The sequence below is a fragment of the Elephantulus edwardii genome, unplaced genomic scaffold, assembly GCF_000299155.1.
Source record: "Elephantulus edwardii isolate Elephantulus edwardi_28Jun2011 unplaced genomic scaffold, EleEdw1.0 scaffold00224, whole genome shotgun sequence".
Classification (NCBI taxonomy): domain Eukaryota; kingdom Metazoa; phylum Chordata; class Mammalia; order Macroscelidea; family Macroscelididae; genus Elephantulus; species Elephantulus edwardii.
In genome coordinates, this window is record NW_006399974.1 from 4,703,504 (window position 1) to 4,729,555 (window position 26,052).

The following is a 26,052-nucleotide window of genomic DNA, read 5'->3' on the forward strand; positions in this document are numbered from 1 at the left end:
GTGCAGAAGAGGGCACAGGGAGTGGGGAACTATTGTACTCATCTCCTTAGTCTCACTCACAATGAACAGCAAACCAATTAATCATGTAGAGAAGTTGCCATGACAAAGATGGCATTAGGACAAAATCTGAAGCCATCTATCCATAGTAACTATATAGCCTAGAATACCAAATCCTGGGGCAACATATCACAATTCAGGCATGTGGGAAGTATGGGGCAGAGTTTAAGTAGTTTTGTCAACAAAGAATGAAGGTATGCTGGTCCTCTCGGGGTACAGTCTTAGTCATTGCTTGTGCTGCCTTTCCCACTCCTAATTTTATCTCTCCCAGCACGAGCTCCTCCAGTTTCATCCTGTACCACTGTTTTGGGTAGAGAATAATGGTAGACTATGAGGATGGGCTCTCACACACTGGTGACTTAGCCATAGGTTTCTATTTCCCATATTAGTCAGAGTAAGGCACATTCTCATTTGGGGACCCAATTTCCTGCAATAGGAATTTTTCTATTTAGCACCAGAAAAGATTTAACACCATGACCTTTTAGCTTAAAGGGTCAATAACTACCCCCTCCTTACAAGAGAGCCTATATTTACTTTCACATTTATAATTTCATTCATATGTACCTTCTTTGTAAATTACATTGAGCTCAGAAGGCACCGCACCCAAATAATTCTGAACTACACCATGAATAGGCTTCCCAAGCTTTCTTCTTTCATGTTTAAGAGCTTAATGGCCCTTTACCTGAGTAAAAAGTAATCTTCACTTTAAAAAAAGCCAAAAGAGAACCAAAATGTAAAAAAAACCAAAAAACAACCCCCAAAAACCAAACAACTACTAACCTAGTAAAACATGAAACAATACACAGAAAAACAAACCCAGATTGTGGTGAACCTGTGTCAAGAACTCAACATTACTGAAGGCTTCTGAACTTGCTATTGAGTTACTAAACCAACAGGCTACTTGATGGCAAGCAGGATGAAGAATTCACACTGCTGAGGATAAACCGAGATCTGGGTCTGTTTAGAGAGAGTGGGGAGGATAGGGCTAATAGGAAGGAGCATACAGAAATGACACAAGACTTCTCATACATGGTTTTGGTAGATCAGGAAGCTAAAGGACCAACGAGGAAACTGCTATTTACAGATTATGTCTACCAAGTGCCAAACATTTCTTTAAAAGTACCTAACATACAACATAACACTTATTACATCATCTTCACAGTTCTAATGTAATCTAGAAAATCTTCTCATTTTACATTATGTGATATGAGTTAAGAGTATGTGAGGAAGACTAGATTTGAAGCGATGGCCATTTCTCTACATTCCCTATTTTTTTCTCCCCTTTACCACATAGCCAATTTATAGCTTGTGCTTAAGTTGACCTGACTTTTTAAGTCCTAAGCTATAGAAATTTTAAGGGAACAGGAGAAGAGGGACTTCTTCACTGAATGGATAGCAAACTATCCATCTTGTATTTTGAAGAAGAAAAAAAAAAGCTTCATCTCATAGCATAGAAAACACGAGGTAACACCTATTAGAAGTATAGACTTCAAATTACTAACATGTTTACCAAGCTCTTATTAGACATTATTAACACGAAGATATTTTAAGATGGTACTGAAACATTCACTATTTTTTAAAAATACCAGCAAAAAAATGTATATATATTAACATTCTCCAAGGAAATAAACTACACCTCTGCACTTCATGCTGAATTACACTGAAGTACTTTTAGTTGTCAGCATGTGCTGTATCAAGTGTGATATATCTTGTTTCTTCAGCCTGGCCCATTTCATTGCTCAAACCAGCCCTCATTCCACTAACCTTGAGTCTGATTAGGTGGGACTCTCTATACGCCTCCAAACAGTACTCTGCATTCATTCCATCATAACACTGCTCACACTGTGTAACACCTGCATGTTTCGCTGAATAATCCACTGGTTTTTAAGTTCTGTAGTGGCAAGGACTACGAGCATCTTGTTCAGGGTAGTATCTCCAATGGATCAGCCTTGTGTCTGGTACAGAGATGGCTCTCAAAATATGCTTGTTGAGTGAATCAATGAGAATGGAAGAAAGCCTAACAAGGACATGACATCAATTTGCCAATTCACATCAATTCTCTGGCACCCAAAGTACCAGTTATCATGTCATTATAGTTTTTTCCTGAACATAGAGACTAACCAAAACACCCAAAGTTTAGTGAGAAATTTTTAAAAACTACTCAGGAATTGAGAAAAGTACACATAAGTGTACTCTAAAATGAATGTAGTTATACTTGTTAAGCGCTGTCAAATCAGATCTTATAGCTGACCCTGTATTGGGCTTTCAGAAGCAGTAAGCAACATGGGAAGAGACTGCCCATCTTTCTCCTATGGAGCAGCTGGTGGATTCAAACAGAGTGACCTTGTATTCAAAGAACAGTACTTTAGCCACTAGGCCATCAGAGCTCCCTGTAAGTCTATATATTTTTTAAGAACTTGGAGTTTAAAAAGAACAAATTGTCCATTGTACTTTATGCATTAAATTGGGCCAATTAAACAATTTCAAATAAGTCAACTGAATTCTGTCCCACCTATTTTAAAACATTAATTATAAATAACTAAAGTGTATATAAATATGATAATATTTTCAAGGACTAGTTCTTAATGTTGGGGGGAAAAAACCCCAAATACTCAAACACCACAAAATTTTCAGAACTGTCCCATAATACACCAAAAGCAATCAATTTCTATTAAAAAACAAGTTAAACAAGGTTTAATTGCATTTTTGCATATGGAAACATTCAGAAGAATTATATTCTTCACATAAGAATTTAGATTCTAGAGCTTTTTAAAAAAAGAATAAAATTTGAAAATGAATTTTCATTTAATTCTTTGGCTATTAATTATGCCTAATAAATGAGTCACTGATATCAATTCACAATAAATTTATTTTACACAAAAGAAAAAGCTTGCCAGTAATGAAAAATTCAGTAGAAAACAGTTCTTCTGCTTTAAGTTGGCGCTCAAAAGTAGAGGGTGTGTGTTAGTGAGTCTTCAGTAGAAAGAGAATTTTGTAAAAAAATGTTCTTGGCATGAAGCTCTAACATAAATTTCGTAATGAAATCTCTACCATGCAACTTTACTGGCAGAAAGGCTGGTTTCTGAGGCTGGTATTTTCTTTTTAGTCTCTTACAACATTAACATGGAAGATACTTAAATCTGCTTTATTTAGAGTTATTTGTATATAAATATGGTGTCATGATGGGTAATCTTTCCACTGTCCACCTATTCAATTGAGCAGCTCTAAGTATGTAATTGGCACTTTGCCCTTCTGATTTCCTCTTTCTCCCATGAGCCAGTCTGAATCCATTCCAATGACACTGAATACAGTAATCACCTAAAAAAGAAAATATTTTCTTGTGATTAAGATATAAATACACAAAAAAATCATGAATATTTGTTTCAAATATTAGCTATCGAAAGATTAAACATTAGTTATCAATTTAAAAAACAAAAACACCTTACCACCCAAAACATTTTTAAAAAATTTTACTAGATGCAGTTTTATACTTTTTAACAATCAATAAGTCTGAAATACTTCTGTGATGTTGTAAAATGTTAAAAAATATAATAAAACATTCATTGCCATGGATTTGGAAAGGACTCATAGCTGACACCCTCCAGTGTGTTCCTGAGGCTGTAAATCACACAGAAGGAGATCTCCCATCGTTCTTCCAGAGTTGCTGGTGGACTTAAAAGTGTCAAAGAGGGTCTGTCTTTGGGTGAGCAGCACCACTCCCTACAGACTACACCATCAAAGCTCACTACATTAAAAAATAGTAATTAAAAGTCTCTATAATGTTAATATATCCACTTCAAGTAGATGATAAACTACTTCCAAAACAGTAATGATGAATTTTTCCCGTTACATGTTACAAAGTATGCCAATTCATGATATATTTCTCCTTTTCATACTGACATTACTTACCTCATCTGCCAGAAGTGATAGTTCACTACTATTTGCAGCATCATAATCATAGAGAACCCTGGCCTTTCTGGTGCCAGTGTACTCCTTAAGGTCACTGAGGTTGGAAGGAGATGTGATTACCAGATTGCTTGAAGCCACTGCAGAAGGACCAATCACACTTGTTGAAGCAGGGGGTACGGATGGTACTGAAGACTGATTGTTGTTACAAAGATAATTTGATGGGAAACTGTTGAAAAGAAAATAGTCAATTATCTATTTTCAACCAATTAAAGTTCCTTAATATCAACACCTGGTGGCACTGCTTAACTTTCTACCAATTATTAGTTTGGATAAAAGGCATTAATAATATTTTAATGACAAAACTATCTAACTTCCTTTTCCTCTTGGCCAATTATACTACAGAAAATGAAAGTTTATAAAACATTAGCCTTTGACTTCCCCCACCCCCACCAGCCTTTTAAAAATTATAATGGCTATTTCTTCCCAGAAATTTGCTCCATGACTTCTATTTAAAGAACACTGGTATATTTTAGTACTTTTGCTCCCCTTTATGAACTATGAAAAAATTTTCAATAAAAAATAAATTAGAGAGTATTATGAGTGATGCTTTCTCAAGGTTTTTTTTTTTTGTTAATTATCAAAGTGAAATAGAAGTAGCAATGGGAGAACAAAATAAATTTCAAATTTCACTTTGTCTACTACTCTATGGGGAAAAATTAATTAGAAATAACAAAATCTTTGTTATTACTGTGCTTATAAGACAAAGACAATTCAAAGATGTAAAATTTTCTTTTTTTGAAAGGCCACTCTACCTTCAATAATATGAACTGGAAAGCTATATAAAATGTCTGACTTAGAATCATTCTAATTCAATCTTTTCTAAGGTTGAAGATTTTTGGTCAAGGTGCTTATTTAAGCTTTAATAATTCCATTATAATGTTTGCATCATCATAATCACAGTGTTTTAACCTATAAAACACTTTATTTGGTCTGAAACTCATTGCTTTATCAAGTCAGAACTGACTCATAGGTGACTGTCTAGAGGGTATTCCAAGGCTGTAAACTGCATAGTCGGAGACTGTCTATCTTTTTCCTACAGAGCTGCTGGTCATTTCAAACTACCAGAGAAACACTGTCACTGGGTTAGCAGCACAACTCCCTATGAACTACTGAATAAATTCATTCCTATAGAAAACACATTTCCTTCCTCTTTATGACTACTGTGCTATCTAGAAATTGGTCAGCAATCAGCAAAATTCCTGCTATTAACCTTCCAATCTCCCTACCACCACTTTATGCTGTTTTTAATTTTCCCTTCACCTTGAGACGGATTAAGTGGCTGTTCTATGCTAATTACCACTTCTGGACGCTCCTCTTCCCTAATCAACTCTATACAGTATCTGCATTTCATGTTCTACTGTCCATGGCTTCTAATTGTAATCATTCAGAGATCACTTACTCCTTTTCAGTTCTAGAAGACTTTGGGACACTATATTTGGTGATTTAATATCCACTGAGACGCTTCTAATATTTTTAGCTTCTATGATTCATGACTCTTCTTTTTGTGATTTTGTGGCTTACTTTAGTTCAGTCATCCATTCCCACATTCACATCTAAACAATTTTAAGTATACCATCCTCTGATCATTCATCCATCAGATCATCAAAAGAGAGAGGTAACTATCTTTTTATTAATCATACCAGCAAGCTTACTTCTTTCATATCCACTGTAATAAACATAATCATTCCTTTGCATATGCCCTTATTTCCTCTGCCTCCACACTTCACTGTAATGCATCTGTTAATCCTCAATTGACTGTCATATTGAAGGATGTAATCTTCTATCTTCTGCAGCAAGTGCTTCACGTTCGCTTCACTTTGAGCAAGCAAAATTGTATCATCTGCATACTGCAGGTGGTTGATAATGTTGCCCCAATCCTGATCCCACATTTCTCTTCATACAGTCCAGCTTCTTGAATTGAAATTATGTCATAATTATGTAATTTTATATTACATATTACATTTATATTATATTATAATTATATTTATATAATCCTGATACATACCTTTCCCAATTTTATACCACGCAGTGTTCTTTTGTGGTTGTACATCTGCTTCATGGTTTATCAAGGTTTCACATCCTCTTCAATGTTAGCTATAGTTTGTTATGATCCACAGAGTCAAATGCCATTGTACAGTCAACAAATCACAAATAAACATCTTCGTGGTAGTCTCTGCTTTTTGTCATGATCTATCTGAAATAGCAATGATATCTCCCCTACTACAGACTTTTCTGAATCCAGCTTGAATTTCTAGTAGTTCCCTATTAACTTACTGTTCTGTTTTTCATTAAGCTTCAATAAGATTTTACTTGCATATGATATTAATAATATTATTTGACAAATCCACATTCTGTTGGATGACCCTTTTTGTAATGGGAATACTTTTTGTTCTCTTCCAATCACCTGGCCTTTGGCCAGCCAGGTAACTGTCTTTTAAATGTCCAAAGTTGCATCTGCTTATTAAAACATGTCAACTGGAATTCCATCAATTCCTAGGGCTTTATTTTTTGCCAATGCCTTCAGTGAAGCTTGAATTTCCTTTACTACTTTTGGTGCTTGGACATGTGCTTTTTCCTGAAATGTTTCAGTGTTGACCAATTCTTTTTGGTACTATGTATTCCCTCCAACATCTCTTGATGTTTCCTTCAGCAATATTTTGTCCACATAATCTGTCAGTATTCCAACTTGAAGCTTGAATTTGTTTCTCAGTTCTTTCAGCTTGAGAAATGTTGAGCATGTTCTCCCCTTTTAATATTCTAACTCCAATTCTCTGCACAGTTCATTGAAATACTTTGCTTAGTCTTCTTGAACTATCCTTTGAAATCTCCTGTTCATCTTTTACCTTAACATTTCTTTCCATTGTTTTGGCCTATGTTCTAGTATAAGTTTCAGTCTCTTCTGATAGCATCTGGACTTTTCTTTCTCCTCTGCCTTTGTAATGACCACTTGTTTAATGAATGAATGATGTCCTTGATATCATCTCACAAATCATCTGGTCTTCAGTCATGAGACTTCAATGCACCAAATCTTTTCAAGAGGTGGTTCTGAAATGCAGGTAGGATAGATTCAAGGTCAGATGTTGGTTCTTGTGGACTTGTTTTCATTTTATTCAGCTTCAATTTGAGCTTGCAGATGAGTAATTGATGGTCAATTTCATAGTGAGTCCGTTCCTTTGGCTGCTGATATTGAGCTTCTCCATCAACTCTTTCCACAAATCTAGTAAATTTAATGACTGTCTATAAGGAATGGTCCAAATGTATAGTTGCCATTTATGTTGGTTTTTTTTAAAAGGTATTTGCAATGACTAAATTACTGACTGCACCAAATTCTACCATTTAATCTCCAGATTCATTTTTGTCACCAATTATTATTAATGCATTATGGTTGCATATTTGCTCAATTTTCCTTTGGCGTTTATGATTGGTGGGCATGTCTGAACAATTAACAGACTTTCTTTGCCTATGCATAGGATGCTATTATTTCTAGTCCTGTACTTTGGATAGATGCTGAGATATTTCTCGTGGAAATAAATGCAACATCATTCCTCTTCCTGGTATTGTCATTCTCAGCATAATAGCTCATATGACTGTCTAATTAAAAATAGCCAATGCCAGTCCACCTCAGTTCACATTAGCCTATGACTGTTGATCTTTATGTGTTCCATTTAATTTTTGACAACTTCTAATTTTTGTAGATTCATACTTCATACATTGCATGTTTTAATATTTAATGGATATTTGCAGCGGTTTCTCCTCATTTTAAGACTGCCTTTCAATCTAAGAGGGACTCGTTATCTGGCACAATGTTCTTCTGTTATTTTAGGGTTTTTTCTTAAGGCCTGTTGTTTCAGAAGTGGATGAAAGTCTTGTTTCTTAGTCCATCTCTGTCTTGAAGCTCTACCATAAACTGTCTCCTGTGAGTGATTTGGTATTTGAAGTATTAGTAGTGCACTGTTCAGCATCACAATGACACACAAATCAACCAATTAGAGCAAACTCACATACTCACACATTAGATCACTCATACACTAGAGCAAACAAGCATACTCACACACAAATGCTAAAACAAGCAACATCAGAGCAACATACAAGTTAATGCAGTATATCATAGCAAAACACAAGTCACCCCAGTACAGCAAACTGCCAAGTGCTGTACCCATAACAGCAACCTATAAAACATGTGGCATTCACTTCCATAATAGCTTGCCTCCGAAAACCCTATGAACCTGGAGAGAGGATGAAAGGCACCCAAGCGTCGAGGACTCTCCTTCATAGGGTCGCTATGAGTCGCCTGCGACTCGACGGCACTTATCAACAACAACATACCAATAATATGAAAAACATGCATGCTATGGGAAACAGAAAACAAATTACCTAACCAGGGACAATTTATCTGCCAAACCAAAGCAAAAGATAAGAGTTGGAGTGCCAGTCAAGTCAGAGCTTCTGTGTGTGAGTACTGAAGAATTCCAACATGTGAGGAACTCCTTCTGGTCAGTGTGTGTTAAGGGGTGGGCATCCAGCCTGGAGCAAGTTTCTGTTGGCTGCAGAGAAGCCTAGGCTAGTCAGCCTGGCTAGAGATGTCTTTGCCAAGCCAGGAGATGGGGACTACTAATATACGGCTACACAATTTCTTGATTTTCTGTCTGCTCCCAACGTGGAAACAAATTCCAGGAAGGCACTGATTATTGTTTTCTCTATAATGTATCCTCAAAAAGTATTTTTTAAAAAAAATTTAAAGCAAATTATCTGGATAATTTTTCACTTCTGCACGTGACTATTGCTTTATGTTGTTATGTTGTTGCCGTTAAGTGCTGTTGGGTTGCTTGCAACTCATAGTGACTCTATGTACAAGAACTCTGAACCCTGTCCTATCCTGAGCAAGTCTCACTGATTCTGACACACCTAATCCCACTGCCCCAGTTATTATGTCAATCCATCTCATTTGGGGTCTTCCTCTTCTGCACTGTCCTTCCATGCTTCCAAGCATGATGCCTTTTTCCAAGGACTGGTGCCTTGTGGCCATGTGCCCAAGTATATGAGAAAGAGCTTCAAAATCCTTGCCTCCAATGAGAAACTTGGTTTCATCCTCTCCACGATAGACCTATTTGTTCTCCTGGTGGTCCATGTTCAATATGCTTCTCTAGCACCACAACTCATAGGCACCAAGTCTTCTTTTGTCATTCTTGGTCACTGTCCAGCTCTCTGATTCATAGCATGTAATTGTGAAGACTATGGACTGGATCAGGTGCATCTTAGTCTTTAGACTGATATCATTGCTCCACAGCATTCTGGAGAGGTCCCTAACAGAAGATTTCACCAATGCAATCCGTCTTTTGAATTATACTATCTTTTAAGGGAGCTCTGGTGGTCTAGTGGCAAGAAGCTGTGCTGCAATCCTGAAGGCACACGGTTCGGATCCACCAGATGCTCTGCTGGAGAAGGAGGGGCAATCTCCTCCTGTGTCAGTCAGATCTGATTTGATGGTAAACAACAACAACAGATTTATATTATTTTTAAAATGCAGTAACTTGAAACAAATTTAGGTCTTTTTTTAAATTTTTCTTTTTTTAAATTTAGGTCTTATAATTTCCCTCACTGCTTATCGTGGGTCCTTTGACGTAATATAACTCTTTGACAGCAAAAAGACAAACCACATAGAATAATAGCATTGATTTCACTTTGTTATGTAAATGTGTACCTACCACAGAGTCAGAACTGACCTATAGCTGACCCTCTGGTGGGTTTTCATAGGGAGTAATAGCACAGGAGGAGACAGCCCATCCTTCTCCCGTGGAGCAACAGGGCTTCTAATTGCATGCCTTCGGGACTGCAGCACAGCTTCTTGCCACTAGGCCACCAGAGCTCCCTATCAACTAAGTCTTGCTCACATGGCTGAGTTCCAAACATCTGTATGGTTTTAAAAACTGTTGAGTCCTCTGGGTGACATGGACAATTAAATGCTTGACTGATTAACTGACCAAAAGGTTGGTGATTCAAACTCACCCTAAGCAATCTTAGAAAACAGGTCTAATAATTGACTTCTAAAAGGTTACAGTCTTGAAAACCCTACAGAACAGCTCTATTAGACACATGGGACTATCCTGAGTCAGAAATACTTGATGGCAACTAATAATAATAAAGCGAAATATAAATATCAAAGGTGGAACCTGCAATCTCTTTGCTGTTTATGAAAAGGACATTATTTACCTTCCCAGTTGTTTTTGGAGATCTAACATATACTGGTAACATTGTGCATAGTAAGTCATCTGGGCTTCTACAAAGTCATTCAGACAGCGAAGGTGATGAGCCTGTTAAGGAAAGTTATAGTCAGTTCTTAAAGTGGCAAGTTCAAAAGAGAGGCAACACTGCAATGAGGGAGAATTAACAGTGTCTAATAAACATGGTATTTTTCAATTGCTTCGTATGCATGTAGGACAATAAAAAAGAAAGACCAAAGCAGAACATATGTCACTAAATTGCAGAACATATGTCACTGAATTGTGGTGTTAGAGAAGAATATGGACTATAGCATGGACTGCTAAAAGAACACCAAATCTGCCTTGGAAGAAATGCAGGTATGGTATTCCTATGAAGCAAGGTGGTTAACATACTGTGGGCAGGTTGTCAGGGGGATCAACCCCAGAGAGGGGTATCAGCCTGAAAAAGGAGAGAGTCAGTGGAAGAGCGGGTGACCCTCAATAAGACAGAATGACACAGTAACTACAATAGGCTAAAGCTCAGTAAAGATTATTAAGATGGTACAGGACTGGGCAGGGTTGCATTCTGTTGTATATTCCTACGCCACCAAAAGGCAGTGACTAAGTTTAGAGTTATGAAGTATAAGCAATAATGTAAAAAAAATTATTAATACATCTTAGAAGTGACACTATTGCCTTAATAAATGATTAAGAAGGAATTTTATGGGTTTTCTCCCTCCCCCAAACCCATTATCTTTAGATTAGTAAAGTCTACTAATTATTCCATACCCACTTCCAGTAAGTGAGCACTCACATGTGTACTGCTGATTCCCTCAAGCAGAAGTCGGGTAATCTCTGCTTGGCGATCAAATTCACTCTGAGTTATTCTTAATTCCTGTTCAGACTTAAATTGAAACGCACATTTTAAAATCTTATCAGAGGATTTAGTTCATGTAATAGATAAGTTTAGACAGTTTATATAAAACAAAACAAAAAGCTGTAAAACTCAAGTCTGGAAATTTCTTCATTCTGCTTTATGTCTAAACGGTTCTTTTTTTTTTTTCATGAACACATTCATTGTGTTATGTGCTTCTGAGTCAGAACCAACTCATGGCTGACCCTCTAGTGGGTTTTCAGAGGCGGAAAATCACACAGAAGGAGAATGCCCATCTTTCTCCAATGGAGCAGCTAATGAATTAGCAATGGTGGATTAGAACTATGCACCTTTCGGCTGACAGCACAGCTCGTTACCACTAGGCCACTTATGTCTAAACTACTCCTTGGTTTCTAGGCTTTAGCTTTTCTGTATTTCTCAAAACAAGATAATTTCCTCACTAAGACTTGATTCAATACAACTCATTAATTCAAAAGCTTAATGACATACTGATACAAGTTTTGAAAAATTATACAGCAGTCAAAATATTTTCAAAAATAGCTACTGCTAAATTTAAAACACTTAATATTGAACCTTGAGGTAATTAAAGTTCTATAAATACTACAATTTATATTATAATGAAGTCTAATAGTCTATAATATGAAAAAGACTCTTCAATTATTACTATAGATTTTTACTTTGAAGTTAAAACTAGTCTTCAATTTCAAATGAAAAATATTTTATAAAATGAAGCCTCTTTTGTTATTATAAAATAAGATGTACAGTTACTAGGTTATTCAAGATATTCTTTGCTCTACATTTAAATATCAAAGTTAAAATTAACTCTGAAAATTTTGTATTAACTATCTCTCTAGTATAACTATTATCTACAAGCTACATAGGGCTTTAGTAAGGGTCTCCTGAAAGGTTATGGCTGATCTGCCATCAGTGGCAGTAAACTAAACCTTTACAGGGTAAAAAAACCCTCCTAAAACAACAATCCTAATTTGTACTGTTTGCAGATTTCTGTGGTATATACGATTCCTACCACAGCAGACTGGAAAATATCTGGTGAGGTCACGGACCTGAGTTGGGAAGAGGTGCCTTTATTAGCACACCACTGCTGGTGTCTGCCACCTGACTGGTGCTGGGACAAAACACTGCACTGAAAATCAACATGACCTCAACAGAGTAAATACTGACAAAACCCCCATGTTATCAAGGTTTAGCAGCTGCTTGATAGTAAGAAGGGAAGATAAAATAAAACCTTATAGCTGTTCACTCAAAATAGCTAGCTTTATCCTCCCCTCTTATGAAAGGTTATCCCTGATGCTATCTTTGTAATGGTCTTCTCAACCTTTCAACTTAAAACTAACAGATTTCCCTCCCTCTATGCAAATAACTTGTGGTATTGCAAAGACTTCAGTAAGCATCAATTAAGCTTTAAATTGTTTCCTTCCATGTTCCAATCCCTTTAACTCCTTGGTGATGACAGTTAACCCAGAACACCTGTCCAAAAAAAGAAGGTGCAGTAAAAAGTAGATCATCAGTTACTATAATCATTCTCACTCTACTGGCACAAGGCAAATGGCAGAAGAATTGTCAACTAGACTGAATTTATGGAAACAAGCTTGAGCAAGTTACTTTACGTCATTGAAATCAGAATGTTATGTTGCTTTGATGGCAGGGCAGAGTTAAGTTTTATTTGGAAGCTAGTATGAAGCACAAGAGATCCACGGAAAGAAAAGATCAATATTATTCCTAAGGAAAGAGTATAGAAAAATGCCATTTCAGTGCTACACTTCCATGATTTATCATTCTGTTGAAGAGAAAAGATTTTAAACAGAGGCACAGTGAAGCAAGATTAAGTGAACTCCTGAAGTAAAAGAATGTGCCAGGACAATGGAACTTATGGTTTTTAAGAGAACTAGTAGAAAAAAGCTGTAAAGGGCATAAACAGGTAAGCTTTGCTGTTGTTAGGAGCTGTTGATGTGAGTACAACTCATATTGACCCTATGAACAACCGATCTGAACACTGTGCTGTCCTGTGCCATCCTCACAACCTCCAACACAAGTAATCCAGAAACTGTAAACTAAAGTGGAAATAATATCCTAAAGCTAAAATACTGGAAATGCAAATGCATACACATTTCACTCACACTCATTCATCAAATCAGAACGGACTCACTGCTGACCCTCCATAGTGTTTTCAGAGAAGATAAATTGTATACGAGGAGAATGCCCATCTCCATCCTGCAGAAAGGTTCCACCTTTGGGCTATCAATGCAACTCTGTATACACATGCCTCTGGAGCAGCCAGAGATAGAAGGAAGGATGGACTCATTTTTTTACTAAGTGTCGAAGACTGGTTCTAACTTTGGCTTAATGTCTCAAACCATCTATTCCCTATCATGCATTACTGATTATAAATAATATGAGAAACTGAAAAAATTAAAATTAGGTTCAGTATAATCAGGTTACTTAGAGATAATAAAATTATTAATTACTAGAAAGATATAAATATAATGATTTAGACAAAGACAATGGATTTAAAACATTGATGTAACCAAGAAGAGCTCATTCCCCAAATAAATTTTACAATTAATGAGTAAAATTCTATAGAGAAGACCTCTGGCTTGAAACTACTATTGTTGGACTTATCTAATGAATATGACAGCCTAACCAGGCTTTTAGGTAAGCAAAGGCCTTTTAAGACGTAAACTGGTAAAAAAGGACAAAAAAAGTCAGTCTTTGATATCTGGACTTGTTATCTATAACTGAGAAATTTTGCTTATGTTTCTAAGGTTAGTGTTATTTAGTTTTTTTTAGGGCTTAAATCTGAATATATTCAAGGAGCATGAGGCTATCCAGTAAAGATATTTTAAAGTATAAACATAACAGACATGAGAAGGATAATGTACAAAAATAGTCCTCAAATCCATTCTAATATTTTGTACGCCAATCAAAGGAGCCCTTTTCTCGCACAACCTACACTCTTTGTTTCTTTGTACCCTTTTCATATAAGAGGTTCAGGAAGAAATCTGAAGCTTAGACCTAAAAAGTACATTCAAGAATGGTTATCCTAAAGGAGATGAGTGTGTAAATCAAGCCTACAAGGTCAGTAAAAAGTTAGCCTAAAATGCCACTGAAACTCAAAGGATACAAAAGTATCATTCACCCTCAAACCCACCTCGTACTGCCCTAAATAAATGAGAGGTCAGATTTGGCAGGACTGAACATGAAGAGTAAATGACAAAAATCCCACAAAAAGGAAAACTACCAAAACTTTCTGGACTTCAAATAGCATTTGAAGCAAATCTAAAGTCATAGTTTCCCATTCCTTAAATTCTTAACTACTTGATTTGTTAACCCAGAGAATATTAGAAATAATTGTAATCGAGGAACTTCAGGAGTAGTCATATGGGCAGCTTCTAGAAATGATAGTTTGATGCTGAGGGAAGAGACAACGTATTTTTAAAACAGCAGATCCAAGCGATAAACTTGGATATTCATAATAATGGTCCTATCTATAAAAAAAAAGTGCTACCTTTTATGTAATGTAGCAGTACACTTTTTACAGATATTTTAAACTAAAATAACTGAGAAAAATAAGTTTAGTATTAGTGAGAGGAAATTTCTGTAGTAAATGTCTTTCTAGTAAGACACTGTGAATACAACTTAATCTAATAAGTATATTATACTAATAAACTGAATATAATCCCAGATATGTAATATAAGTGATATGTAGGATTTCTCTGAAGCATTGTTCTGCATTTCCATGACGATTCTAGATTGTAAAAGTTATAGTAGTTATGCTTGTAGCCCAATAAATATTAACCAAATTAGTAACAAACTCTTGCTTCATAATTTTGTAATTCAATAATTTACTTACTTTTGTCACTTCCTCTGCCCAAATCTAGCCAGCATTAAAAATTAGAGAAAAATATACAGCATGAAAAGTTGGAATTTAACATTTTCTACAATGTAGTACAGCAAAACGTAAATATTTTAATTCAAATGGCATACACTTTCCTAGAATTCTATCAACAGATAAAAATATTAACTAAATCAGTAGTTTAATATTCTGTGAAAGTATGTACTGATTAGTTTTTTTTAAACATCAACTGATATGATCCATTTTTTAATTTCATATTAACTCTAAAATAAAAATTAAAAAAAATATTTCCCAAATCAGGGCTATCTACCCTCAGCTCTAATTTATTCATCTGTAGAATAAAATGTTGGTACTACAGATCGAAAAGATTTTATTAGGTTTAAAATTCTAATAGGAAATTAAAAGAAAGCAATGATGGATACTGAAGGTTGATACAGCTTTAGGGAGCACAATAAACTCAAGACACAAGTTTAAAATTACTAAAGTAGTAAGTAATGGAATAAAGAATTTTTTAAAAAATTACAAAAAGCCTAATACATACAAAATCAGAGTGCTAATTGTTTTAGAGATCTTTTTCATGTAAGACAAAAAGACCTCTACAATTTACAGCTAAGTTAACTAATGGTGACCGAAATATTTTCACACTGCCATTTACCTAAGGATAAGACAATGGAAATAGAGTAGTGCATTCTCTTGCTATCTCAGGAAAGTGTTAATTTACCCAGGGCTTCTATATGTGCAGTACTTAAAAGGCAAACCCCAAAGTTATTTTACATATTCTATCAAATAATCTTTTGTATGACTAGCATATTTTTTTCCTACTTTTACTTCCATGCTACTATTGTTGTTGTGTACCCATATCTCACCCTCCAGCAGGTTTTCAGAGGCAATTAATTGCATGGGAGGAGACCGCCCTCCTTCTCCCTTGGAGCAGCTGAAGGATTCCCACTATGTACCTTCGGAATTGCAGTGCAGCTTTTTGCCACTAGGCCACCAGTACTAGAATTCAATAATCTGTTTGTTACTAGTGGCTAATTCCATGCCACTTCTACTGAGTATTGAGTATTATCCAGATTATAACAGGGAGCTTTGGTGGCCTTGTGGATAAGGAGTTGCACCACCAACCTGAAAGCACATGGTTTGAATCCAGCAGTTGCTCTACAAAATAAAGATGAGCAATATCCTCCTGTGTGGTTTACAGCTTCTAAAAATTTGCTGGAAGGTCGGCTCTGAGGTAGTTTCGACACAGTGGCACATAACAGTATCTTATGAATGTCCTCAAGACATTCTCTGTTTCTCTCTCTACACACACACACACACACACACACACACACACACACAGATAGACAAAGACAGAGACTCTCTCTCTCAGATGTTATAGAACAATCCTCACTCTAGATTCTTGCCCAATGTATCAACATTATGTAACGTTCTTAGGTGACTCAGGACTGGCTGGGTAATGGGCCTAGTATATACAATATCTAAACTGTCAAGGTTAGTCTTGGCCTTGGAATAGCAGAATAAATTAATTCTTTACCGAGTCAAGGTGAAAACAAGCTAAGCATTGAAGCTACCAATAAGCATATTCAACTTGCATATTTCATTATAATTAATGTTACTACATTTCTCTAAGTAAAGTAATTCTTGTTAATTTTCTTTGTAAAGAAAAAGTTCCAACCAACTAAACTAGTTTCTTCTTTAGGGTATAAAAAGACATATTTTATATTTATGTACAAATTCAGATTCTAAAATCTGTATTTGATAAGAACACAATTTCTTTAAGCTCCAGTTTTAGCCAGTATAGTTTGTTAGTTTTCATGAATATTAATTTATTTCACAGACTTTTAAATGTAGCTTATAGCAAGAGAAGGCACTTTATTCAAGACATATAAAACACAGTAGGCCAACAAACCTTCAGCCATTTTACATGCAGGATGTTGAGCATGTAAGAGAAATTTACCATAATGTTATCTCCTTCAAGCCGAGTTGCATTTAGTTGCTTATAGGTAAGAGACAAAGAACACATTATACCAATGAACACTGGGCAGTAAGTTACTTCTTTTTAGTTAAGAACATGCTAAACAAGTACCAAAAAGCTGATAAAAAGTTCCTCTACATTAAAAAAAACACAACAAAACAAAACAAATAGAACACCACACCACAAATTGAACTGTATATTGTTCTACCCAATTTCACATGGCAATGCCTATTGAATTTTTTTCAAATCATTAAAATTTTAAAAAACAAAAGAATGCATTGCTGCTTAATTTTAAAGCAGAATCATTTCAGGAAGGTGCATCACTTTAAAATCTGCCAGTTACCTAAAATTTGTATGTATGCAACTATAAAAGCTTTGCTGCCTAGCCATAACTTTTCTATTCAAAGACCATTTCTATTTTATGAATTTAGGATGCTTCAATCACGTTCTCTTTCAATCAGCCTCAGCCAGGTCTTGGCATACCCTGAAGAAATATGAAAGGCATGTCAATCCTTTATTTCCAATAAATTTAAAATTCTAATATGTATACATACATAAAGTAAAGCTATACAGTAGTGCTACAAATTCACTCTATTTATAGACTGTGTATTTACACTAATATGGAAATGGGCAGACAGATGTATCTGTTACACTAGGCTACTTAAGACTGTTTTCCATAATATTTGAATGCCAAAAAAGTGTCAGAAGTCTACACATTTATTTCTGTGTAGTTTTCAAATTTGATTTTCTTTCTTCCCATTATCATTATTCCTGTAATTTTTAATTTTCCTTATGAAAGACTAGGATTAGGTTAATCAATATCAGTAATTTAAATACAGATCTCATAAAATATTTTGTATTTGAGTACTTTTATCATATATATAAACTATTCTGCAAACTGTATTTATGTTCACTACTAAACAAAGTGTTCCAATCTTGCACAACTGGTATATTTTTGAGAAATGCTTTTGGTGTTGCTCTTCTAGTTTTTAGCATTCTCCAACATGCAAGCTAACAAAAGTTAAGTTAGTAGAGCAGCAATACTGAACATATGATGTTAAACCAAGAAAAGGTTAATGTAGTACATTTTACATTATTAATCTATGAATCTGTCCCCCATAGAGCATCTTGTACAAAATAGGTATATTCAGTAAGCACAGAATGTAAAAAAGAAGCCACAAGAAATCTGCAAATGATTTTTTAAATAAGTAATGAAATGCATAGGCTTTAAGTCTAACTTTAAAATCACTAGTTTTAAAATAGTCCATGGAAATTTAAAAAGAAGTGAAATAAAAGAGTCTGAGTTTAGAGTTAATGCTTTCTGCTGCCAAACAGAAATCAGGAAATAAGTCAAAAGTAAAAAGCAAACCCCACTTTAAACCCAAACTCCTAGCAGTTTCTGTTTTTCTGTATCCTTCAAGTACATGCTAACAAAATACAGAAAAAAGAAAAGAATCATCAATGCAGGCATAACATAAAGCCTGCTTAATGTAATAACAAGCTAAGGAAGGCTGTTTCTAGACTATCTGACTTAAAACAAAAACTGTTTTTTCTTTGTTTAATGCAGTTAAATTTTTGTAACACAGAAATTCTAAGAAAGCTGTATATAAATTTAAGGAATAAATTAATCTGAATATTTAAATCTCTAGGGAAAAATATCCTTAAATTAAGTACAGAAAAATGTAAAGACTTTTTCTTTAATATATCAAAAGGAAACCGTTCTCAATTTGTCCAATAGTATATTTAGTTCTTACATACTTTAACAGTAATGGTAAAATAACTTAGAAAAACCAATGTACTTTGTATATCGCTTTGTCAATGTGTTTCCTAGCACTTTTTCACATAAAAAAATAGACTACTATTATCCTATAACAGTCTGTGCTAAATAAAATTTTGTAGTGAAACTGGGTAGTAATATTCTTACTCCATAATCCATATTGGGCACATGTAGGCATTTGAAAAAAATTCTGTTCTCTTTCAAACCTTTATTTCCAAATAATTCTTATTTTTTACAAAAATATGATTATGAAACTAGTACCTTAAAAACCAATTTACACTTTACCTTAAACACTTGGATGTCTATAAATGCTAATGTAGAGTCTCTTGCTAACTATAAAGGGAACTCTAATGGCGTAGTCCATAGGGAGGTTGCACTGGTAACTAAAAGGCAGTGCCTCTTTAGCAGTTTGCATAAGGAAGCTGAATACTCTCTCATGCGATTTATTTACTGTCTTCCAAAAACCCACTAGGGAGGCAGCTATGAGTTGGCTCTGTCTCAACAGCAGTCAATTCAATCTAAAAGGAGCTCTGGTGGAACTGTAGTTAAAGCATTTTGGCTGCTAACCATCAAAGGCTAATGATTCAACTCACCAGCTGCTTTCTCCATAGGTGAAAGATGAAGCAGTTGGCTTCAGATTTACAGTTTTTGAAACTACATGGGAGTTCTACACTGTGCTACAAGGTTGTTATGAATTGGAATTAGTTCAAAGGCTGAAATCAATCTTTTTGTTCAAATGCCTATATGTATGGGCACAGAAGTTATATTTGGTGTGTTGCCATCTACATTGTTCATTTTAAAATTTCAATTCTGAAGAAAGTTTTTAAGGAATGTAGCCTGTTCATGATGATGATTTCATAATAAAATCAGAGGTGAATTCTGGGGTTGAGATGGTGTCATAAGAGACATCAGTGTCCAAAACCACAATCTCAGTTTTAAATTTCAATCTAAATCAATTTTCATCATTTCCCAATTCAGAAGAGCTATAATAAACTTCAATCAACACATTGACAATAAGCTCATTAGGGTAACAATCATGATGGTATTAATGGTAGTGGGTTGCAGAAAAGGAGAAAACAGTAGGATTAACATGCCTTTTATCAAATATGCCCCATTAATTAAAGTAAAAAAATTAGTTTGCTAGCTTTTTAGAGTAAATTAGTAATTATTTCTATTACACTATCTTACATTACACAGTCCAACTGAAATCTCATTAAACTTTTCAGGCTTTAAAATGGAAATATAGATAGAACAAGGCTATAATTAAAATACTTTAAAAAAATATATATAATACCATCAAATTACTCTAGATACTTATATATTACGTTACTTTATAATACTGAGAGATACACATTCAATTATAAAAAGACTATCATGAGGATGATTTTTCTGAAAAATATACCAGAATCTATTACCTTTTGACAATTCCTTCAATTAGTTTGAGTCATATATGGGGAAAAGAGTCACACTAAAGTTTTTAAGTCATACACAGCATGCTAAAACTTGATTTATTCCCATCTAGATCAGTACCTTTTCTGTTATTTTCAAATGGAATAAATTTTATCTTCAACAAAGTATGATACAATTTTAGGAGCTATGATTTTTGTTTCTAGTAACAGCTCATCACTGAAAAAAACACATTGTCTCTCGATACGGCTACTTCTTACTCATTTGGATATATTAAGATCTGATGTTGTCTAAAAGCACAAAAACAAGACTCCAAAGCTATACTCTGGTATCAAGAACAGACTTATATATTTCACCTTAGTAAAATAATTTAAAAAGTCTTAAAGTTAACATAAAATGTTTTCTATTAAAAAAAAACCCAAACAACCCATAAAAAACCCTACTTACTGAAGATTTAGTGTCTGCAGTTTTTGCTTTTTTCAGTCTGGTTTTTGCAGCATCTAAATCCAATCTTTTATTTTGTAATAGTTTCCTTTCTTTCTACAAATATAGAAAGAAAGAAAAAATTAAAGGTGTGGTAATCCAGTGAGAACTTACCTACTTAAAATATTATTTCCATTAAAAATATACACTAACTGAAAAACTAAAATCTACGCTTACAAAGCCGTCAGCCACAAAACCAAGAGGCTGGCTCATGAGTGGATCCGCAGAGGAGACAAGCCCTGCAGGTGCTCTGCTTGTGAAAAGTTTCTGCCAGCCATCCACATTCCATAGCCATGTGAGAATTCACCAGGGTTCTGAACTCAGAAGTATCCGCAACAATCCAGAAGATCGCTAACCTGACTCTGCCATTTTAAGTGTCTCTGTGTGAGTGTGAGTAGGATTCGTAAAATAGTATAGAACAGACTGTAGAGATGCCAAGGTTGAGATTGTCATATAGGACTTGGCTTTCACAGGCTTTACTGTCTATTTTTCTAGTAATATGTATTTATGAAAACTATTAACTTTGAGAAATGACAACAGTTATAGAAAGGCTTCAGGAATTTTTTTCATAGGGTCACCATGAGTTATGCTCGACTCAATGGCAATCAACAACAACAATTACAAACTAGCTATCAAGTGAATAGTCAGGCTTCTGACATGACTTCAGATCTAAAATGATAGAGAAATAATAAATATATTTAGATGTGGGAGAAAAAAAAGGCTAGGTGATGGTAGAAACAAAGGAATATTGGTTTCAATATTTTGCCATTTTGTCCTTCCTCTAGGGCACATTCAGCAATGCCTTGTGGTTGTCACAGCTGGAAGGAGCAATAGTACTTCATTCAATTTAGAATGGCAGAGGCTCCTACCAGACACTCTACAATTCAGGATTCCTTTCCCAACAAATTATCTTGTTCAAAATATCAGTAGTGTAAACGTTGAGAAACTGTGGTATAATCTGCTACAGATGTTCTGGAAGTGCATATGGTGAAAAAAGTATGTGGTTAAGTCAGGGTTTTCTGATACCCTGTATAATTTACCATCAGGATTAGGCAGGCTGTTTTTAAATGTATCACAGCAACTATAAAACACTGAAAAACTACTCCAAAAGAGAATTTTAAACTAACAGGATAACGAATAAACATTAACATGGTAGAATTCCTCCTCAGAAATTAAGAGTTTCTTTATAGTAGGTAAATTTATCAGAAATTTTGTTAAAATGGTCGTTTACTGTGGTTTTGGTAAGTTTACACAGCAAATTAGGTTCCTATTTGGTTAATTTATACAAACTGTTAGAGGCAAGGACAGCCTGACTTTGTTTCACATATTTTGGGCTTATTTTTAGCAATGACCAATCCTTGGAAAAGGACATCAGGCTTGGAAAAGTGGAGTGTCAGTGAAGCAGGAAGACCCTCAGCAAGGTGGACTGACACAGTTACTTGAACAGTGGGCGTAAGTACAGCCGACTGTATGGATGGTGAGGATGGTACAGGACTAGGTAAGGATTTGACTTATGTACATTAGGGGAACTATGGGTGGGCATTCACCTGACTGACATGTAACAACAAATTGTTCAGTCACATTACATTTTTCACACTGTCAATATTCTCTTTCCAGAGAGCTAAGCTTTTCTATTCCATTATCTTCTCATCTTTGCTTTAGAGTAATTATTGATCTATATAGGTCTTAAGAATTTTTTTCTTACTGTACTACCTCTTAGTCGGAGTCTATATATCAAATTTGATGCCACTGGAAATTCAATTTCTTTGAAATAATTTTATTTACTGGTTCTTCCTCTTTCTAAAGTCAAGTACATGTTTCCCCCACAGATAAATCCATTGTAACATACTGACCACCCATAATTTTTTTTATGGCAAGAAACCTGCAAATTAACAGTTTGAAATAATAGCTACAATAAAGAACAGCTCTGTAGAAATGTTAAAGATGCGTCTGGGTGAGTATGACTGCTAACATTTTGGTTATTATTTTAGTGCTTAACCATTTGCATTACCCTGCAACTCTAGTAAAATTCAAAAGATAGAAAAAGATTGCAAGCCATAAGCTATGAAGACCTTTACTATGGTGATGTTGTATATTAATAATTCCAACACTGTCTCTACAGTTTCAGTGATGATAATGAGGGAGAATGGATTATATACAAAGGTATTCAATCACAATGCAGGGTCACAGAAGAAGGAAATAACCAGTGACCCTTTATTTTGATTTACCTTTGAGTTCTGATGTATGCCACAACCTAGATTATTTAACTATTCTAAATGGTACCGCTCACAAGTTTACAGATTAGTCAAGAAAAAGGTAACCTATTCATTAACTCATATTTACATAAAACCCTTTTATTTTAAAAAAGGCAAGATTTTCGAACTCACAGCAATTGTTTTGTAATCTCCTTCTATGAAATTTCTTAAAGGAGTGAGAAAATTTAAAGCTGATGTTTGAATCAGTTCTCTGTCTGCTGTTCCAATTCGTTTCTGTGTTTCTCCACATTTAATTAGGGCATTACCTGCAGAGGAAAAAAAAAATTACCATGACTTGGTAAAGTCTGAAAATAAAACAAACAAATGATTTATGTATCCATTTTAAAATTAGTTGTCACTTGTTTACTGAAGGGGGAAAATTATCTGTAATTGAGGAAGTTTTTAAGTGCCAGTTTAAGACTATAAACACCAAACCAAAAAACCCCATTGTTACTGAGTTGATTCTTACTCAGAGTGGCCTTGTACAAGAGAATGGCACTGCTGCATAGGTTTCTATGGCAATAGTCTTTATGGAAGCAGACTGACATATCCTGATGACTGGAATGTGGGTTCAAGCTACCAAACTTTCTGTTAGCGGCCCAGTGCTTAACCACGATTATCACTAGGGCTCCCAAGATTACATATAATTAAAAGTGTTGCATTTGACTCTGTGGATTATAACAAATTATGAATAACACTGAGAATCACACACTTTTAATTGCACTCATATTAAAAATATGCATAGACCAAGAAGCAACTGTCCAAACAGAACAAGGCAACACTGTCATTTAAAATCAGGAAAGTATATATAAGGGCTATATTGCCCCTCCATATCTATTTAATTTGGACGCTAAACAAATAATTTGAGAAAGTGGACTCTATGACGAAGAATGTAGCATCAGGATTGGAGGAAAACTCATCAAAGAATTGCATTCTGCAGATGACAAACCTTACTTGCAGAAGAAGATCAAAGGCTTCAATATGAATAATATCTCAACATCAAGAATAAAAACATTTTCACCACTGGCCCAAAAGCCAACATTATGACAGAGAAAAGACTGAAGTTACTTGGATCCACTATCAAGGACAATGGATACAGCAGTGAGAAATGAAAAATGTACTGCATTGAGAAAATTTGCAGTTTAAAGACTAAGGTGCACCTGATCCAAGCCATGTTTCTCAATTACATCTTAGTAATCTAAAAGTTGAACAACGCCTAAGAAAAACCATAGAAAAACATATGCCTTTGTGTTGTGGTGCTGAAAGATAGTACTTTCGGGGACTGATGAAAGAACAAAGCAAGCTGTAGGAAGTGCAACCAGAGTTCCTTAGAGGTAAGAATGATGAAACTTGGTCTCACATATAGTGGACATATTATCAGGAAGATTCAGTCCCTGGGTAAAGACATCATGCTGGGAAAGGTAGGGTGCCAATGAAAAGAGGAAGATCCTTAATGAGATGGACTGATGCACTGACTGTAACAGTAGGCTAGAGCATGATGGGGATCATGAAAACGGCACAGGATAGGGCAAAGTTTAGATCTGTTGTTCATAGGGTCACTATGAGATGTAATCAAGTTGTAAACAAAATAATAAAAGATGAATTTTCTACAAGGTCACAGTTAATCTTAGTAGTAAAAATGGTGTACGAGAAGAAGTATTATAATACTTAAAAGTCAGTTCAGATTATGTAGATACACTTATAAAAGTACAAGCCAAAATTTCCGTTTTCACATGTAAGCACTGATCTCAAGTATCTATAAATAAGCTACATTTCTATCTTGCTATTATGTCCTTCTGAGTCCAGTACAACTCAGAGACCCTATGAAAATTTGCTCCAAATGCTGCCCTGTTATCCTGTACCATCTTCATCCCCTCTCTGATATGCCTGAGCCCATTGTGAGTCAGAGTGCCAATTCACCTCACTGAGGGTTTTTCTCTCTTTCACTGACCCACTGCCTTTCTAAGTAAGCATGATGTCTCTTCTTAAGGATTGGTCTCCTTCCTTACAACAGGTTTAAAGAATATGAGATGAGGCTTCACCATTTTTGCCTATAAGGAGCACCCTAGATGCACTTTCTCCAAGTGCTTATTTTCTTGTTGTTTTAGCAGTCTATGGGATATTTAGTAATTTTCTCCACACCACAACTCAAATACAATTACAGCATCAATTCTTCTTCCATTATCCTTATTCACTATTCAAATTTCAGACACAAGGAAGTAACTGGCTTGAGTCGGGTGCACCTTAGCTATCACTGCTCTCTAGCACTTTGGAGGTCACAGACAACCATTTTTTTTGGAATGCAACACAGCACTGGAGTCCAAAACGAACTGATCTTAAGCAATTTTGATTTGTATCTATAGTATATGCAAAAGGAACAGCTGAAACATGGGGAAGTTCGCCAACTCTGACTTCTAACTACTTCACTAACTTCAACTGCCATGATACCAAAACTATCTAGAAGAATTAACTGGTGCCCGGCTACTACTGCTAATCACCCTAAAAGGGATCACAATAGAAGATCCTGGATAGAACAGGAGATAAATGAAGAGGAAAAACTCAAATCACAATGATGGCCAGGCTTACTGGTCTGATGGAACCCCCGAAATAATATTATGGTCCTTAGCGACCCTATGAAACTGGAACTGAACTCGTCCAGCAGCCAAAGACAGAACTAGAAAGTGAACACTAGAACTAACACGACCATAAAGGAAGCATTTGTTCAAGGATAAAACTTAACAGAAGGCTAGACAAGAGAGGATGAAAAAGAAGAATGGAGAATTAATCACAGAGAGATAGTGGGAAATATGAGGATACAATGTGGGGACTGCAATCACTGCAAAAAATAAAGAAAAATATCAGAAGAAATGAAATACCATTTCAACACCTAGTGATAACCACGTTTAACATTTTTTTCCCCTTTGGTATTTAAGAGAACGAATAAAAAAGAAGGCATTTTCTCCCTAACCTTTTCTTTCAATATTTACTCTAGAAAACGTAAAAACTAAATTGTATACCAGGGAGGGAGTGTTTCTTTTGCTTTTAGAGGAGAGGGGTGAACTCGGGGTGGGGGTGGGGGGGGTGAGAGAATTGCGGCAATGAATGAATGGAAATCCAAAATCTCTATACATGTGCATTAAAATGATTTTAAAAAAAG

General features: G+C 35.2%; 1 protein-coding gene across 3 annotated transcripts in view; it reads right to left on the reverse strand.

Moving 5' to 3' along the window:
• Nucleotides 1-3,183: 3,183 nt before the first annotated feature.
• The window catches only part of SH3GLB1 (SH3-domain GRB2-like endophilin B1), a 78,274-nt gene continuing 55,405 nt past the window's right edge, over nt 3,184-26,052 (reverse strand). Inside the window, exons 4-11 of one of the 3 annotated variants that reach the window (XM_006898227.1) lie at nt 23,028-23,161; nt 20,605-20,697; nt 16,956-16,994; nt 14,993-15,016; nt 11,041-11,130; nt 10,237-10,337; nt 3,967-4,192; nt 3,235-3,375 (exon numbers count right to left, since the gene is read on the reverse strand). In XM_006898227.1, the coding sequence (XP_006898289.1) occupies nt 3,268-3,375; nt 3,967-4,192; nt 10,237-10,337; nt 11,041-11,130; nt 14,993-15,016; nt 16,956-16,994; nt 20,605-20,697; nt 23,028-23,161 (815 nt within the window). In that variant the 3' untranslated portion in view covers nt 3,235-3,267. Of the gene's footprint in view, nt 3,376-3,966; nt 4,193-10,236; nt 10,338-11,040; nt 11,131-14,992; nt 15,017-16,907; nt 16,995-20,604; nt 20,698-23,027; nt 23,162-26,052 lie in introns of all 3 variants that reach the window. The other 2 variants (XM_006898226.1, XM_006898228.1) reach the window with 2 other exon arrangements.